The sequence below is a fragment of the Chlorocebus sabaeus genome, chromosome 6 (assembly GCF_047675955.1).
Source record: "Chlorocebus sabaeus isolate Y175 chromosome 6, mChlSab1.0.hap1, whole genome shotgun sequence".
Taxonomy (NCBI): domain Eukaryota; kingdom Metazoa; phylum Chordata; class Mammalia; order Primates; family Cercopithecidae; genus Chlorocebus; species Chlorocebus sabaeus.
In genome coordinates this window covers 54,333,636-54,350,051 of record NC_132909.1, presented here as the reverse complement: position 1 = coordinate 54,350,051, position 16,416 = coordinate 54,333,636, and the positions used below count along the sequence as shown (strand labels likewise).

At 49.8% G+C, this 16,416-nt stretch overlaps 1 protein-coding gene across 1 annotated transcript in view; it reads left to right on the top strand.

Moving 5' to 3' along the window:
- Window positions 1–7,025, top strand: part of LOC140711917 (ceramide synthase 4-like) — a 35,979-nt gene extending 28,954 nt beyond the window's left edge. Inside the window, exons 5-6 of the mRNA XM_073017012.1 lie at window positions 6,339–6,495; window positions 6,581–7,025. Of these exons, the coding sequence (XP_072873113.1) occupies window positions 6,339–6,495; window positions 6,581–6,760 (337 nt within the window). The 3' untranslated portion in view covers window positions 6,761–7,025. The remainder of the gene's footprint in view (window positions 1–6,338; window positions 6,496–6,580) is intronic.
- The last annotated feature ends 9,391 nt before the right edge of the window (window positions 7,026–16,416 follow it).

Below are 16,416 nucleotides of genomic sequence, written 5' to 3'. Positions count from 1 at the left end.
AGTAGAGACGGGGTTTCACCATGTTGGCCAGGCTGTTCTTGGTCTCTTGACCTCAGGTGATCCGCCTACCTCTGCCCCCTAAAGTGCTGGGAATACAGGCGTGAGGCACCACACCCCACCCACTTCATTTTTATGACTGAATAATATTCCATTGTATGGACAGAGCACATTTTGTTGATGTTTTCACGCACTGATGGACATGCGATTTGTTTCCACCTTTTGGTGGTTGTCAATCATGGGGTGACACACTGTAGGGCACGCCCCCCAAAACATGCCAGTCTAGCCTACAAACCAGTTAAGTCAAAGGCATTTGCAAAACAACACATGCAAAACGATCACTCTGATCCGCAGGCTCTTTTTTTGTTTTTTGTTTTCTGAGACAAAGTATCGCTCTGTCACCCAGGCTGGAGTGCAATGGCATGTTATCTAGAAGGCGGAGCCAGGTGTACAGGATGCGACATGAAAGCGGACTAGGAGCGTGACCACTGAAGCACAGCATCGCAGGGAGACGGTTAGGCCTCCGGATGGCTGCGAGAGCGGGGGCGCTTGACTGATGTCAGGCCTTCCATGACCTCTGCCTCCCGGGTTCAAGCCATTCTCCTGCCTCAGCCTCCTGAGTAGCTGGGATTGCAGGGGTGAGCCACCATGCCCAGCTGATTTTGTATTTTTAATAGAGACAGGGTTCCTTCCTGTTAGTCAGGCTGCTCTCGAACTCCCAGCCACAGGTGATCCGCCCACCTTGGCCTCCCAAAGTGCTGGGATTACAGGCATGAGCCACTGTGCCCGGCGTTGTTTGTTTGTTTTTGAGACTCTTGCTCTGTCACCCAGGCTGGAGTGCAATGGTATGATCTGGGCTCCCTGTAACCTCAGCCTCCCAGGTTCAAGTGATTCTCCTGTCTCAGCCTCCCGAGTAGCTGGGATTATAGGCGTGTGCCACCATGTCCGGCTGATTTTTGTATTTTTAGTAGAGACAAGGTTTCACCATATTGGCCCGGTTGGTCTCGAACTCCTGACCTTAGGTGATCCCCCTGCCTCAGCCTCCCAAAGTGCTGGGGTTACAAGCGTAAGGCCCTGCGCCCAGGCCCTTTCTTAAAACCAAAACCTGAAATTTCCCAAGTGAAAGATGTTCTCCCTATACATCTTTTTTTTTTTTTTTTTGAGACAGAGTCTCGCTCTGTCGCCGGGGCTGGAGTGCAGTGGCCGGATCTCAGCTCACTGCAAGCTCCACCTCCCGGGTTTACGCCATTCTCCTGCCTCAGCCTCCCGAGTAGCTGGGACTACAGGCGCCCGCCACCTCGCCCGGTGAGTTTTTTTGTAGTTTTAGTGGAGACGGGGTTTCACCGTGTTAGCCAGGATGGTCTCGATCTTCTGACCTCGTGATCCGCCCGTCTCGGCCTCCCAAAGTGCTGGGATTACAGGCTTGAGCCACCGCGCCCAGCCCTCCCTATACATCTTATCATCAAGGATGGAAACTTGGCACTGAATTATGAATAGCCTTTGATAAAATCACTTATCTTTTTAAGCCTCTCACATAATTTTGTTGCTTCTTCACAACTTACTATTCTTTGCTCAATTCAGCACATGAGTAACCGATTCTAAATGCTTCTTTCGATCTTCATTTCCTTTTTGAATTTTTAAAAATTTTTATTTACTTATTTGAGACAGTCTCTCTCTCCGTCACCCAGGGTGGAACATAGTGGCGCGATCTCAGCTCACTGCAACCTCTGACTCTCGGGTTCAAGCAATTCTCCTGCCTCAGCCTCCCAAGTAGCTGGGACCACAGAGTCGTACCACCACACCTGGCCAATTTTTGTATTTTTAGTAGAGACAGGGTTTCGTCATATTGGCCAGGCTGGTCTCGAACTCCTGACCTCAAGTGATCCACCTGCCTCAGCTTCCCAAAGTGCTGGGATTACAGGTGTGAGCCACCATGCCCAGCCCCTTCTTTTTTTTCCCGATACAGAGAGAGAGAGAGAGACAGGGTATTTGTCTGAAACCCAGGCTGGAGTGTAGTGACTAGATCTCAACTTACCACAACCCGCACTGCCTGCCCCAGCCTCTTGAGTTGCTCGGACTACAGGCACATGCCACCACACTCTGCTAATTTTTTTTTTTTTTTTTTTTTTTTTGGAGGGGGAGACGGAGTCTCACTCTGTCACCCAGGCTGGAGTGCAGTGGCCGGATCTCAGCTCACTGCAAGCTCCGCCTCCCGGATTCACGCCATTCTCCTGCCTCAGCCTCCCGAGTAGCTGGAACTACAGGCGCCTGCCAACTCGCCTTGTCCCATCGTCCTCCCTCTCGTAGTACCATCTTTCGAGACTCTACTCTGACAGTTCTGAGGCATCCGCGCCTCCTCCCACCTGTATCCAATGAGTCTGCCAATCCTGCAGCCCCCATCACCTTTTCCTTCAAAACAGACCCAGAATCCATTACCCCCACCTGCACTTGCCAGCTGGGTCCAGCCCCTTCCTGACTTCCGGGGATTAGTGCAGTTGTCCAGTCCCTGCTCCCTGCAGGCTCCCTTCTCCCCACTGCAGCCAGAAACACCTTCCCTTTTTTTTTTTTTTTTTTTTTTGGAGACAGTTTTGCTCTTGCTGCCTAGGCTGGAGTGCGATGGTGCAATCTCCGCTCATTGCAACCTCTGCCTCCCGGGTTCAAACGATTCTCCTGCCTCAGCCTCCCTAGTAACTGGGATGACAGGCATGCACCACCAGGCCCGGCTAATTTTTTGCATTTTTAGAGACGGGGTTTCACCATGTTGGTCAGGCTGGTCTTGAACTCCTGACCTCAGGTGATCCACCCACCTCAGCCTCCCAAAGTTCTGGGATTACAGGCGTGACCCACCACGCCCAGCTCTTTTGTTTTCATTTGAGACTGAGTCTCCCTCTGTCACCCTGGCTGGAGTACAATGGCATGATTTCGGCTCACTGTAGCCTCTGCCTCCCAGGTTCAAGCGATTCTCCTGCCTCAGCCTCCCAAGCAGCTGGAATTACAGGCCTGCACCACCATGCCTGGCTAATTTTGTATTTTTAGTAGAGACAGGGTTTCACCATGTTGGCCAGGTTGGTCTCAACCTCTGAAAGTGCTGGGATTACAGGGGTGAACCACCACGCCTGGCTTTTGAGTCAGGATCTTGCTGTCACCCAGGCTGGAGTGCATTGGCAGATCTCAGCTCACTGCAGCCTCTGCCTCGAAGGTTCAAGTGATTCTTCTGCCTCAGCCTCCTGAGTAGCTGGGATTACAGGCATGTGCTACCACATCCAGCTAATTTTTTTTTTTTTTTTAAGTTTCGCTCTTATTGCCCAGGCTAGAGTACAATGACGAGATCTCAGCTCACTGCAACCTCCACCTCCTGGGTTCAAGCGATTCATCAGCGTCAATCTCTCAATTCGCTGGGATTACAGGCACCTGCCACCACGCCCGGCTAATTTTTGTATTTTTAGTAGAGACAGGGTTTCACCATGTTGGCCAGGCTGGTCTAGAACTCCTGACCTCAGGTGATCTGCCCACCTTAGCCTCCCAAAGTGCTGGGACTACGGGCATGAACCAGTTCGCCCAGCTGCTAATTGTTATGTTTTTAGTAGAGACGGGATTTTGCCACGTTGGCCAGACTGGTCTCCAACTCCAGCCCTCAGGGGATCCACCTGCCTTGATCTCCCAAAGTCCTGAGATTATGAACGTGAGCCATCAGGCCTGGCCCAGTTTTTTCAGGGTGAGTTTGTTCATGGCTAGAACCAGGAGTGATACATAGTAGCATTCAACAAATATATTTTATTGTTACTGTTTTTAGAGACAGGATCTTGCTGCCTTGCCCAGGCTGGAGTGCAGTGGGTGATCATAGCTCACTGTAGCCTCCATCTCCCAGGCTCAATCCTCCCACCTCAGCCTCCTAAATAGCCGGAACTACAGAAACTACAGATATGGGCCACCATGCCCAGCTAATATTTTTTCATTTTGTAGTAGAGATGAGATCTCACTATATTGCCCAGGCTGATCTCCAACACCTGTGCTCTAACAATCCTCATGCCTCAGCTTCCCAAAGTGCTTGGATACCAGGCATGAGTCGCGGCACCTGACCATCACCAGTTTTTTGGGTTTTTTTTTTTGTTTCTTCTGTTTTTTTTTTTTTGTTTTAAGACAGAGTCTCGCTCTGTCACCCAGGCTGGGGTGCAGTGGCCGGATCTCAGCTCACTGCAGGCTCCACCTCATGGGTTTACGCCATTCTCCTGCCTCAGCCTCCTGAGTAGCTGGGACTACAGGCGCCCGCCACCTCGCCCGGCTAGTTTTTTTGTATTTTTTTTTTTAGTAGAGATGGGGTTTCACTGTGTTAGCCAGGATGGTCTCCATCTCCTGACCTCGTGATCCGCCTGTCTCGGCCTCCCAAAGTGCTGGGATTACAGGCTTGAGCCACCGCTCCCAGCCAACAAATATCTTTTTAAACGAGCTTTTGCCAGTCTGGTCAACATGGCCAGACCCCATCTATACGAAACAATCTTTTTTTTGTTTTAAATTAGCTGGGCACAGTGGTGTAGACCTGTAGTCCCAGCTAATCAGGAGGCTGAGGCGGGAAGATCCCTTGAGCCTGGAGGATTGAGGCTACAGTGAGCTGTAATTCTATAATTGTACCACTGTACTCCAGCCTGGGAGACAGAGCAAGACCCTGTCTCTAAAAAAAGACAAAGAGGCCGGGCGCGGTGGCTCAAGCCTGTAATCCCAGCACTTTGGGAGGCCGAGACGGGCGGATCACGAGGTCAGGAGATCGAGACCATCCTGGCTAACACGGTGAAACCCCGTCTCTACTAAAAAATACAAAAAACTAGCCGGGCGAGGTGGCGGGCGCCTGTAGTCCCAGCTACTCCGGAGGCTGAGGCAGGAGAATGTCGTAAACCCGGGAGGCGGAGCTTGCAGTGAGCTGAGATCCGGCCACTGCAGTCCAGCCCGGGCTACAGAGCAAGACTCCGTCTCAAAAAAAAAAAAAAAAAAAACAAAGATCCCTGCCCTGGTGAGCAGACACTTAATGGGTGGAGTGGATGGTAAATGGGTGAACTACACAGCATGCAAAGGAGAGATTTACTAACAAGAAAATAAAGTTGGAGGGCCAGGCGTGGTAGCTCACACCTGTAATCCCAGCACTTTGGGAGGCTGAGGCGGGCAGATCACTTGAGGTCAGGAGTTCGAGATCAGCCTGGTCAAAATGGCAAAAACAACCTATTAAAAATACAAAAATCACCCGGGTGTGGTGGCAGGCGCCTATAATCCCAGCTACTTGAGAGGCTGAGGCAGGAGAATCGCTGGAACCTGGGAAGCGGAGGTTGCAGTGAGCTGAGATCCCGCCACTGCACTCCAGCTTTGGGGGACAGAGTGAGACTCCGCCTCAAAACAACAAAAGAACCAGAGCTGAGTTTGAGAAGAGAGGGTGTGGTGGGAGTTGGGCTCCAGGACAGTGTCCCAGGCAACAAGCAAGGAGGAGTTTGAGGGGAGGAGCGGTGCTGGGGAACATTCTTTCCTACTGGCTTGGGTTGCACAGTGAAAATGAAGCCCCGCCCCTCCCAGCCTCGCTGGGAGACAAAGCCCCGCCCCTGTCTGGCCCCTCCCCTTTTATACTCCTTGGGAGCTGAGTCCCCACCGCTTGCCTTCCTGAGACATGAAGCCCCTCCCCTCTGAGGTGAGTAGGCGGTCACCTGCTGATGAAGAGGGAGGTGATGGGGGTCTGAGGAGTAGAGAGAAGGTGTCAGAGCCCCACCCAGGAAAGCAGCTGGGATCAAAAGTACCCGCTTGGGTGGGGTTCATGAATGGCCAGTCAGGGATCTTATGTGTGTTCTGCTCATTTAGTACAAGCGAGAGGGGGCCTCGCGTACCCAGCTCAAGTGTAGGTATGGGCCGGGCACGGTGGCTCACGCCTGTAATCCCAGCACTTTGGGAGGCCGAGGCGGGCGGATCCCGAGGTCAGGAGATGGAGACCATCCTGGCTAACACAGTGAAACCCCGTCTCTACTAAAAATACAAAAAAATTAGACGGGCGTGGTGGCGGGTTCCTATAGTCCCAGCTGCTCGGGAGGTTGGGGCAGCAGAATGGCGTGAACCCAGGAAGTGGAGCTTGCAGTGAGTCCAGATCGTGCCACTGCACTCCAACCTGGGCTACAGAGCAAGACTCCGTCTCCAAAAAAAAAAAAAAAAAAAAAAAAAAAAAAAAAAAGTGTAGGTATGATGGGGTGGGGGGCACTAGGGAGCCATAGAAGGTTATGGAGCAGGGAAGGCCATGCCAGTTAGAAATCCCTAGGACTAGGGGCTACAGCAGCTGGTCAAGCCCCGGCCTCCTCCTCTCCCTCCCGCTGTAGGATCCTTTACACCACATACTACGAGTCCCTCGGCAACAGGGGCCCTTTCTTCGGCTACTACTTCTGCAACGGGCTTCTGGTGTTGCTGCAGCTGCTACACGTGTTCTGGTCTTGCCTCATTCTGCGCATGCTCTGTAGCTTCATAAAGAAGGGTCAGGTATGACTGGACCTCCCCGGGGGCCCCAGCCCCAAGCTCGTCCTTCCTCCTTGCTCCCAGCTCCATCCCTTTCTCTGTTCCCCAGATGGAGAAGGACATTCGTAGTGATGTGGAAGAATCAGACTCCAGTGAGGAGGAGGCGGCGGGAGCCCAGGAACCTCTGCAGCTAAAGAACGGGGCAGCTGGAGGGCCGAGGCCAGCCCCCACTGATGGCCTTCGGAGCCGGGTGGCCGGGCGTCTAACCAGGCACACGACGGCCACATAGCCAGGCAGGGCTGGCCGTAAAAGGCTGCCCCCAACGCCTTGGATATTTCTGGGGTGACTGGACTGGCGGCCCTGGGCCACCTTTCCGGAGACAGGGAGGCCCCCCCGGGGTGGGCGGGGAGGGTTGATGATCTGTCTGCAGCCCCTTCCTTCTGCCCACCCGCCCTTCTTCCCTCTGGGCAAATGGACAGAGCCGAGAGCCAGCAGCTGGATGTTGTGGCTGGCCAGAGACACCTCCAGGCTGTAGCCTGGGGACTGAGGGGAGCCCCAGCCTGAAAAGGGTCCGATTAAAACATAAACAGAGCCAAATTTTCTGCCTGAGAACTTGGGTCCCTATCAAAGCTCCTTCTTCATCCCCAGAGACTCCCGAGGGAGCCAGGCCTCTGTACTTACATACCCCACTGATGGGATACTCACTGCCACCCAAGGATGCAGGGCCCCACGGGCCCCAGATAGGAACAGAGCCCAGACACCACCCCCTCCCCATGCTGTTCCCAGATGAGCCCCTGACTCGCCAGCCAGAGACTCAAACGAGCCCCTCCCTCCACCCTTAGGGTACCCTTGGTCAGTCCCTCAAAGACTTACAGACTAGCTCTGAAAGATCACGTCCTTTGCCCAAGCTCACACGGAGTTCGTGGACCAGGCCTGTCTCCGAAGTCCTTAAGTCCAGTAGATTTCCCATCTTCGTGGTCCCTGGAACCTCCCTTGGGATAGTGGAGGGAGTGGGGTAAAATCCCACAGGCTTCCCAAGGGTTAGCCTGTGGGAGGTCACTGTCTCTTCAAGAGCTCCAAAAATAAAGAAACGGAGGCCAGGCCTGGTGGCTCACACCTGGAATCCCGTCACTTTGGGAGGCTGAGGCAGGCAGATCACTTGAGGTTAGGAATTCAAGACCAGCCTGGGCAACATGGTAAAACCCCATCTCAACTAAAAATACAAAAACTAGCTGGGCAGGGTGATGCACACCTGTAATCGCAATTACCTGGGAGGCTGATGCAGGAGAATCACTTGAACCCGGGAGGCAGAGGTTGCAGTGAGCCAAGATCGCGCCACTGCACTCCAGCCTGGTCAACAGGGCGACACTCCATCTCAAAACAAAACAAAAGCTTGGTGCGGTGACTCACGCCTGTAATCCCAGCACTTTGGGAGGCCGAGGCGGGTGGATCACGAGGTCACGAGATCGAGACCATCCTAACATAGTAAAACCCCATCTCTACTAAAATACAAAAAATTAGCGGGGCGTGGTGGCAGATGCCTGTAGTCCCAGCTACTCAGGAGGCCGAGGCAGGAGAATGGCGTGAACCCAGGAGGTGGAGCTTGCGGTGAGCTGAGATCTCTGCACAACTGCACTCCAGCCTGGGCGACAGAGCGAAACTCCGTCTCAAAACAAGCAAACAAAAACAACAAAAGAAAGTGGACAACAAAGTGTTGGGGAGAATGTGGGGGGTCAATAGTCTCACATACATTATCGGGGGAGTATAAATCATTACCAACACTGGAAAACCATTCAGCCCTGTGTACAATAGATCTTTTATAAAGCTCAGAAACAACCCAAATGAAATAATGTATAGGCATGAATACCTAGCTAGTAGAACTATAATAAAATATAAACACAAAGTTCAAAGTAGTAAATTATCTTTGATCGGGGAAGGTAAGGGGGTGGGATTCAGATAGATATCAATTACTATCACTGTTCTAGTTTTTGAAGTGAAGTTTTTTTGTTTGTTTTTTGAGACGGAGTCTCTCTCTGTCACCCAGGCTAGAATGCATTGGTGCCATCTCGGCTCGCTGCAACCTCCGCCTCCCGGGTTCAAGTGATTCTCCTGCCTCAGCCTCCCGAGTAGCTGGGACTACAGGTGCCTGCCATCACGCCCGGCTAGAGAGGTGGTTCTGCCATGTTGGTCAGGCTGGTCTCGAACTCCTGACCTCAGGTGATCCACCTGCCTCGGCCTCCCAAAGTGCTGGGATTACAGGCGTGAGAGAGGTGAAGTTTTTGAGGTGAAGTGACACACACATTATTAAATACAATTTTTAAAGGGACATGACAAGCTACAAAATGAAAGAAAATATTTGCATACGATATATATCTGAAGAGGTTCTAGAATCCAGGATATATATATATGTATATGTATGTGTGTGTGTGTGTGTATATATGTCTTACAACTCAACAACAACAAAAATCCTAATTTGAAAAATGGGTAGCCGGGCATGGTAGCTCATGCCTGTAATCCCAGCACTTCGGAGGCCAAGGCGGGCAGGTCACCTGAGATCAGGAGTCAGAGACCAGCCTGGCCAACATGGCGAAACCCCATCTCTACTAAAAATACAAAAAGTAGCCAGTGTGGTGGTGGGCGCCTGTAATCCCAGCTACTCGGGAGGCTGAGGTGGGAGAATCACTTAAACCTGGGAAATGGAGGTTGCAGTAAGTCAAGATCATGCCACTGCACTCCAGCCTGGGCAGCAGAGCCAGACTCCGTCTCAAAAAAAAAAAAAGAAAAGAAAAAAGGGCAGAGACCAGGTGTGCTGGCTCACCCCTGTAATCCCAGCACTTTGGGGGCTTCGGCAAGAGGATCAATTGAGTCCAGGAATTCAAGACCAGCCTGGGACATATAGCAAGACTCCTGTCTCCACAAGAAAAGAAACAGACAGACAAAGGACTTGAATAGAAATTTCTTGGCTGAGTGTGGTGGCTCACACTTATAATCCCAGCACTTTGGGAGGCCGAGGCACGTGGATCACGACGTCAGGAGTTCGAGGCCAACATTGTGAAACCCCATCTCTACTAAAAATACAAAAATTAGCCCGGCAGAGTGGCATGTGCCTGTAGCCCCAGCTACTCGGGAGGTGGGTCAGGCAGAAGAATCACTTGAACCCAGAAGGCAGAGATTGCAGTGAGCCGAGATCACGCCACTGCACTTCAGCCTGGGCAACAAGAGCAAGACTCCGTCTAAAAAAGGAAAAGACACACGGTGAAACCCCGTCTCTACTAAAAAATACAAAAAACTAGCCGGGCGAGGTGGCGGGCGCCTGTAGTCCCAGCTACTCGGGAGGCTGAGGCCGGAGAATGGCGTGAACCCGGGAGGCGGAGCTTGCAGTGAGCTGAGATCCGGCCGCTGCACTCCAGCCTGGGCGACAGAGCTACACTCCGCCTCAAAAAAAAAAAAAAAAAAAAAGGAAAAGACAAAAACAAATCGCAAAAAGAAATGGCCAACAAGCACATGAAAAGATATTCAACATGATTAGTTGTTAGGAAAATGCAAATCAAAACCACTTTACATCCACAAGAGTGGGTATAATAAAAGAAGTATTGACCAGCTGCGGTGGCTCGTGCCTATAATCCCAGAACTTTGGGAGGCCGAGGTGGGTGGATCACCTGAGGTAGTGAGTTCGAGACCAGCCTGACCAACATGGAGATACCCCATCTCGCCTAAAAATACAAAATTAGCCGGGCATGGTGGTGCGTGCCTGTAATCCCAGGTACTCAGGAGACTGAGGCAGGAGAATCGCTTGAACCTGGGAGGCAGAGGTTGCAGTGAGCCAAGATCATACCACTGCACTCCAGCCTGGGTAACAAGAGCAAAACTCTGTCTCAAAAACCAGCAATTCCACTCCTAGGAATAGACCCAAAAGAAATGGAAGCAGGTACTCAAATATTTACATGAATGTTCATAGCAGCACTAGTCACAATAAAGGTAGAAACAACTTGTTACAATGGTTCGCTGCTGTAATCCCAACACTTTGGGAGGTCGAAGCAGGAGGACAGCTTGAGCCCAGGAGTTCGAGACCAGCCTGGACAACATAGTGAGACATAGTCTCTGCAAAAAATAGAAAAATCAGCAGGGTGTGGTGGCACGCACGTATACTCCCAGCTACTTCAGGAAGCTGAGTGGGAGGATTGCCTGAGCCCAGGAGTACAAGATTACTGTGGGCTATGATCATGCCACTGTACTCCAGACTGAGCAACAGAGTGAGACTCTGTCTGGGGGGAAAAAAAAAAAAAAAAAAAAAAAAAAGACATAGAAACATCCCATATGTCCAATAGCAAATGGTATAAACAAATTGTCCATCCATACAGTGGAATACTACTCAGCCATGAAAAGGAATACAGCAGTGACAAACGCTACATGTAAATGAACCCTGAAAGCATTATGCTCAGTGTAAGAAGCCAGACAGAAAGTTCACACAGTTTATGATTCCACCTATATGAAATATCCAGAAGAGTTAAACCTATAAAAATAAAATGTATATTTATAGTTGCTGGGGGCTGCAGGGTGAAGGCACAGGAAGAAACTGTTTCATGGGTACAGTTTTATTTTGCAGTGGTGAAAATGTTTTGGAACTACAGTCGTGGTTGTACAACATTGCAAATGCACTAAATGCCACGGAACTGTTCAGTTTAAAATGATTCATGTGCTATGTAAATTTCATCTTAATAAATGCATGAAGAAAGGGATTTGTATAAGTCAACTATACTGTCTCATGAAGCAAGGATTATAATTATGCCATTTACCTGGTGTTTCCCTATGCAATCAATCCCATTCCCCCCAAAAAACAAACAACAAAAACCTCATGGGTTTGAAAGAGAGCCCATAACGAAGATTAGAAAAGACACTGTTATAGATGAATAGCAAACGCCGGGCGCGGTGGCTCACGACTGTAATCCCAGCACTTTGGGAGGCCAGGTGTGTGGATCATGAGGTCAGGAGATCGAGACCATCCTGGCCAACATCATAAAACCCCATCTCTACTAAAACTACAAAAATTAGCTGGGTGTGGTGGCGCATCCCTGTAATCCCAGCTACTCAGGAGGCTGAGGCATGAGAATCACTCCAACCCAGGAGACGAAAGTGGCAGTGAGCCGAGATCGTGCCACTGCACTCCAGCCTGGCGACAGAGCAAGACTCTGTCTCAAAAGAAAAAAAAAAAAAAAATAGATGAATAGCAAAAATATTACATGTCAATGCTTGTAGAGTGTAGCTTAAGCAAACCTTTGATGGAAATTTGTAGCCTTATAGGCTTATATTAGATAAAAGAAAGAAAGAAAAAAAAAAGCAGCCAGGCATGGTGGCTCACGCCTGTAATCCCAGCACTTTGGGAAGCCAAGGCGAGTGGATCATGAGGTCAGGAGTTTGAAACCAGCCTGGCCATCATGGTAAAATGCCATCTCTACTAAAGATACCAAAAAAAAAAAAAAATTAGCAGAGGTGGCGGGCGCCTGTAATCCCAGCTACTCAGGAGGCTGAGGCAGGAGAATCACTCGAACCTGGGAGGCGGAAGCTGTAGTAAGGCAAGATCATGCCATTGCACTCCAGCCTGAGCAATAGGGCGAGACTCTATCTCAAGAAAAGAAAAGAAAAGAAGGAGAAAGGCTCAAAAATAATTAGTTAAGCATTTAAGAAAGTTTTAAAGTAGAGTAAAATAAGCTCAGTAGAAGAAAAAACACAGGATAAGTGTGAAAATTAGAAAGGATCATCAAACCTAAAAGTTAGTTATTTGAATGACTAATAGACAAATATCTGGCAAGATTAATAAAGAAAAATAAAAGAAGTCACAGAAAAAAAAAATAAAGACAGGCCAGGTGTGGTAGCTCCTACCTGTAATCCCAGTACTTTTGGAGACCAAGACAGAGGATCACTTGAGCCCAGGAGTTCAAGATCAGCCTGGCAACAAGGCAAGACCCCGATCTCTACACAAAATTTGAAAATTAGGCATGGTGGTATGTGCCTGTAGTCCCAGCTACTCAGGAGGTCAAGGCAGGAGGATCACTTGAACCAGGAGTTCAAGGCTGCAGTGAGCCGTGATCTTGCCACTGCACTCCAACCTGAGCAATAGTGGAAGGCCCCAACACTAAAAAACAAAAATAAAGCATCATACATGTCAAATGTTACATTTACTGTTATATTTGTTGAGCACATAACCCTTAAGGTAAGAAATAAGACAATAGCTGCTATGGCCACCCTTATTCCAAATTATTCTGGGAGTTCTAGATAACACAATAAAACAAACAAAAAAAAGATATAAATATTAGAACGAGAATAAAACTGTCCATTATTTGTCTATGACATATCTATATAAAAAGCCCAGGACATAGAAGGCTCCACCACCCATCCCTCCAACAAGGACACCAATTTAACTACACACAAAAAAGCACTTTCCCAAGAACCAAAAATCCCAGCCGGGCGCAGTGGCTCACGCCTGTAGTCCCAGCTACTTAGGAGGCTGAAGCAGAAGAATCACTTGGAACCTGGGAGGCAGAGGCTGCAGTGAGCTGAGATTGCCTCACTGCACTCCAGCCTGGGCGACAGAGCGAGACTCTGTCTCCAAAAAAATAAAATAAACCAAAAATCAGTTGAGCACTCCCAGTACCCAGTTTTAACTTTATATCACTGAAAGACGCGCTGAAGAGATAGAAAAAACAGTCCTGAATCTCTAACGCCGCCTCTCCTCCACCCCCGGCAGCATGGTATGGAGAGTGCTTCTGTGTGTTGGGGAGAGGGAGGGTGCAGCAATTGTGAGGCATGGAAGTCAGCGCTGCCCTGTTAGAGCAGAAAGAAAAACCCAACCAAACTCAGTTGATGGCCACCCATAGAGGGTGTGGGCGGCAAGCCGCCCAGGTGCCAAGGCAAGAGACTGAGGGCACAAGTTGTTCCAGTATAACAAAAAAATATAATAAAAATAGTTACACTAAAAATATAGATATGATTATACATAAATATTATAATCATTAAGTTGTAGCATTACTTTTTTTTTTTTTTTTTTTTGAGACGGAGTCTCGTTCAGTCGCCCAGGCTGGAGCTCAGTGGCGCGATCTCGGCTCACTGCAAGCTCCGCCTCCCGGGTTCATGCCATTCTCCTGCCTCAGCCTCCCAAGTAGCTGGGACTACAGGTGCCCGCCACCATGCCCGGCTAATTTTTTTTGTATTTTAGTAGAGACGGGGTTTCACCATGTTATCCAGGATGGTCTCAATCTCCTGACCTCATCATCTGCCCATCTCGGCCTCCCAAAGTGCTGGGATTACAGGCGTGAGCCACTGCACCCGGCCATTACTCTTTATTTCAATATTATAATAGTCTTTGTTCCACAATTATAACCTAGGAAAAACCAGGCCATGCAGAGATAGGAGCTGAAGGGACACAGTGAGAAGTGAGACAAGAGGCCGGGCGCGGTGGCTCAAGCCTGTAATCCCAGCACTTTGGGAGGCCGAGGCGGGTGGATCACGAGGTCAGGAGATCGAGACCATCCTGGCTAACACAGTGAAACCCCGTCTCTACTAAAAAAAAAAATACAAAAAACTACCCGGGCGTGGTGGCGGGCGTCTGTAGTCCCAGCTACTCGGGAGGCTGAGGCAGGAGAATGGCGTAAACCTGGGAGGCGGAGCTTGCAGTGAGCCGAGATCGCACCACTGCACTCCAGCCTGGGTGACACAGCGAGACTCCGTCTCAAAAAAAAAAATTAAAAAAATAAAAAACATAAAAAAAAAAAAAAGAAGTGAGACAAGAGTGTGAGCCCTGTTACTCCCAGACACGGCCACTAGAGGGCTCCATGGTCTAGCGGTAATGCCAGTGCCTGGGAAGGCACCCGTTACTTAGCAGACCCTGGTCTAGCATTACTTAGCAGACCTTGGTCTTGGGTAGCGTCAATGCCTGGGGAAGGCACTCGTTACTTAGCAGAACAGGAAACGGAGTCTCCCTTTCCCTGGGGGAGTTAGAGAAGACTCTGCTCCACCACCTCTTGTGGAAGGCCTGACATCAGTCAAGCCGCGCCGCAGCCATCCAGAGGCCTAAACGTCTCCCTGTGATGCTGTGCTTCAGTGGTCACGCTCCTAGTCCGCTTTCATATCCCATCCTGTACACCTGGCTCTGCCTTCTAGATAAACTGCAGTAGCAGAATTTGTGAAAGTATTAAGCCATTGATCTCTTCAAGAAATACATATAAAAAATAATGACATAAGCTGTCCCTTCTCTCTACCTCAGCTACCAAACAGGGAAGGGCTCCTGTCCAGTGGACACGTAGCTCACATGACCTTACCTATCATTGGAGATGGCTCACACTCCTTACCCTGCCCCCTTGCCTTCTATCCAATAAATAACAGCGCAGCCTGGCATTCGGGGCCACTACCGGTCTCCGCGTCTTGGTGATAGTGGTCCCCTGGGCCCCGCTGTCTTTTCTTCTCTTTGGCTTGTGTCTTTATTTCTACAATTTCTCGCCTCCACACATGAGGAGAAAAACCCACAGGCCCTGAAGGGCTGGTACCTACAGAGGGGGCATTTAAACCAGCCCTAACAAGAGGGAAATCATGGATCCCAGTGGAATTTGAGTTCCTGCAAACTTTGCCACCCACCGTGGGCTAAAGGGCTGTGGGTCTCTAAGTAAACTTGAAAGGCAGTCTAGGCTACCATCCCTGCAACTCCTAGGCAAGTCCTAGTGAGGTAGACGATAGGATTTGACTTCAGAGGTGGGGCTCAGACACCAGACCAGATTGAGGACTAGCTAAAACAGGTGAAGAAAAAGGGAGGGGGAAGCAGCTTTCAATAAGACATGTCCACCAGTGTGCCATGTCAATTTCACATTACCATGCTGACATCCAGGAATTACTGCCTCTTTTTTTTGAGACGGAGTCTCGCTCTGTCGCTCAGGCTGGAGTGCAGTGGCGTGATCTCGGCTCACTGCAAGTTCCGCCTCCCGGGTTCACGCCATTCTCCTGCCTCAGCCTCCCGTGTAGCTGGGACTACAGGCGCCCGCCACCACGCCCGGCTAGTTTTTTGTATTTTTTTAGTAGAGACCAGGTTTCACCGTGTTAGCCAGGATGGAATCGATCTCCTGACCTCATGATCCACCCGTCTCGGCCTCCCAAAGTGCTGGGGTTACAGGCGTGAGCCACCGCGCCTGGCCTGCCTCTTTCCATGGTAATGCCCCAATGATTAGTACCCCTGCCCTAAAAATTTCTACATAAACCGCCCTTTAATCTGCATATGATTAAAAGTGGGTATATACCAGGCACAGTGACTCACGCCTGCAATCCCAGCACTTTGGGAGGCTAGGGCAGGTGGATCACTTGAGCCCAGGAGTTCGAGATCAGCCTGGCCAACATGGCAAAACCCCATCTCTACTAAAAATACAAAAATTAGCCAGGCCTGCTGGTGCCTGCCTGTAGTCCCAGCTACTTGGGAGACTGAAGCAGGAGAATCACTGGAACCCACGAGGTGGACGTTGCAGTGAGCTGAGATCGCGCCCCTGCACTCCATTCTGGGCAATATGAGTGAAACTCCGTCTCAAAAAAAAAAAAAAGAAAATGAAGATGAAAATAATACCTTTATGGAAAAATAGAAAATGTAAACATTGCACCAAGAGGCACCAAAAAACTTTACTAAACCCATAAATATTCATGAAATTGAAATAACTTTGGGAAGGGAGCAGACAATGTGGCTCATGCCTTTGATGCCAACACTTTGGGAGGCTGAGGTAGACAGATCACTTGAACCCGGGAGTTTGAGACCCATCTGGGCAATATGGCAAAACCTGGTCTCTATAAAAAAATTTTTAATTAGATAGATATGGTGGTGCATGCCTGTAGTACCCACTACTTCACAGGCTGAGGCTGGAGGATCGCTTGAACCCAGGAGGTCAAGGCTACAGCAAGCCGTGATGGTGCCACTGC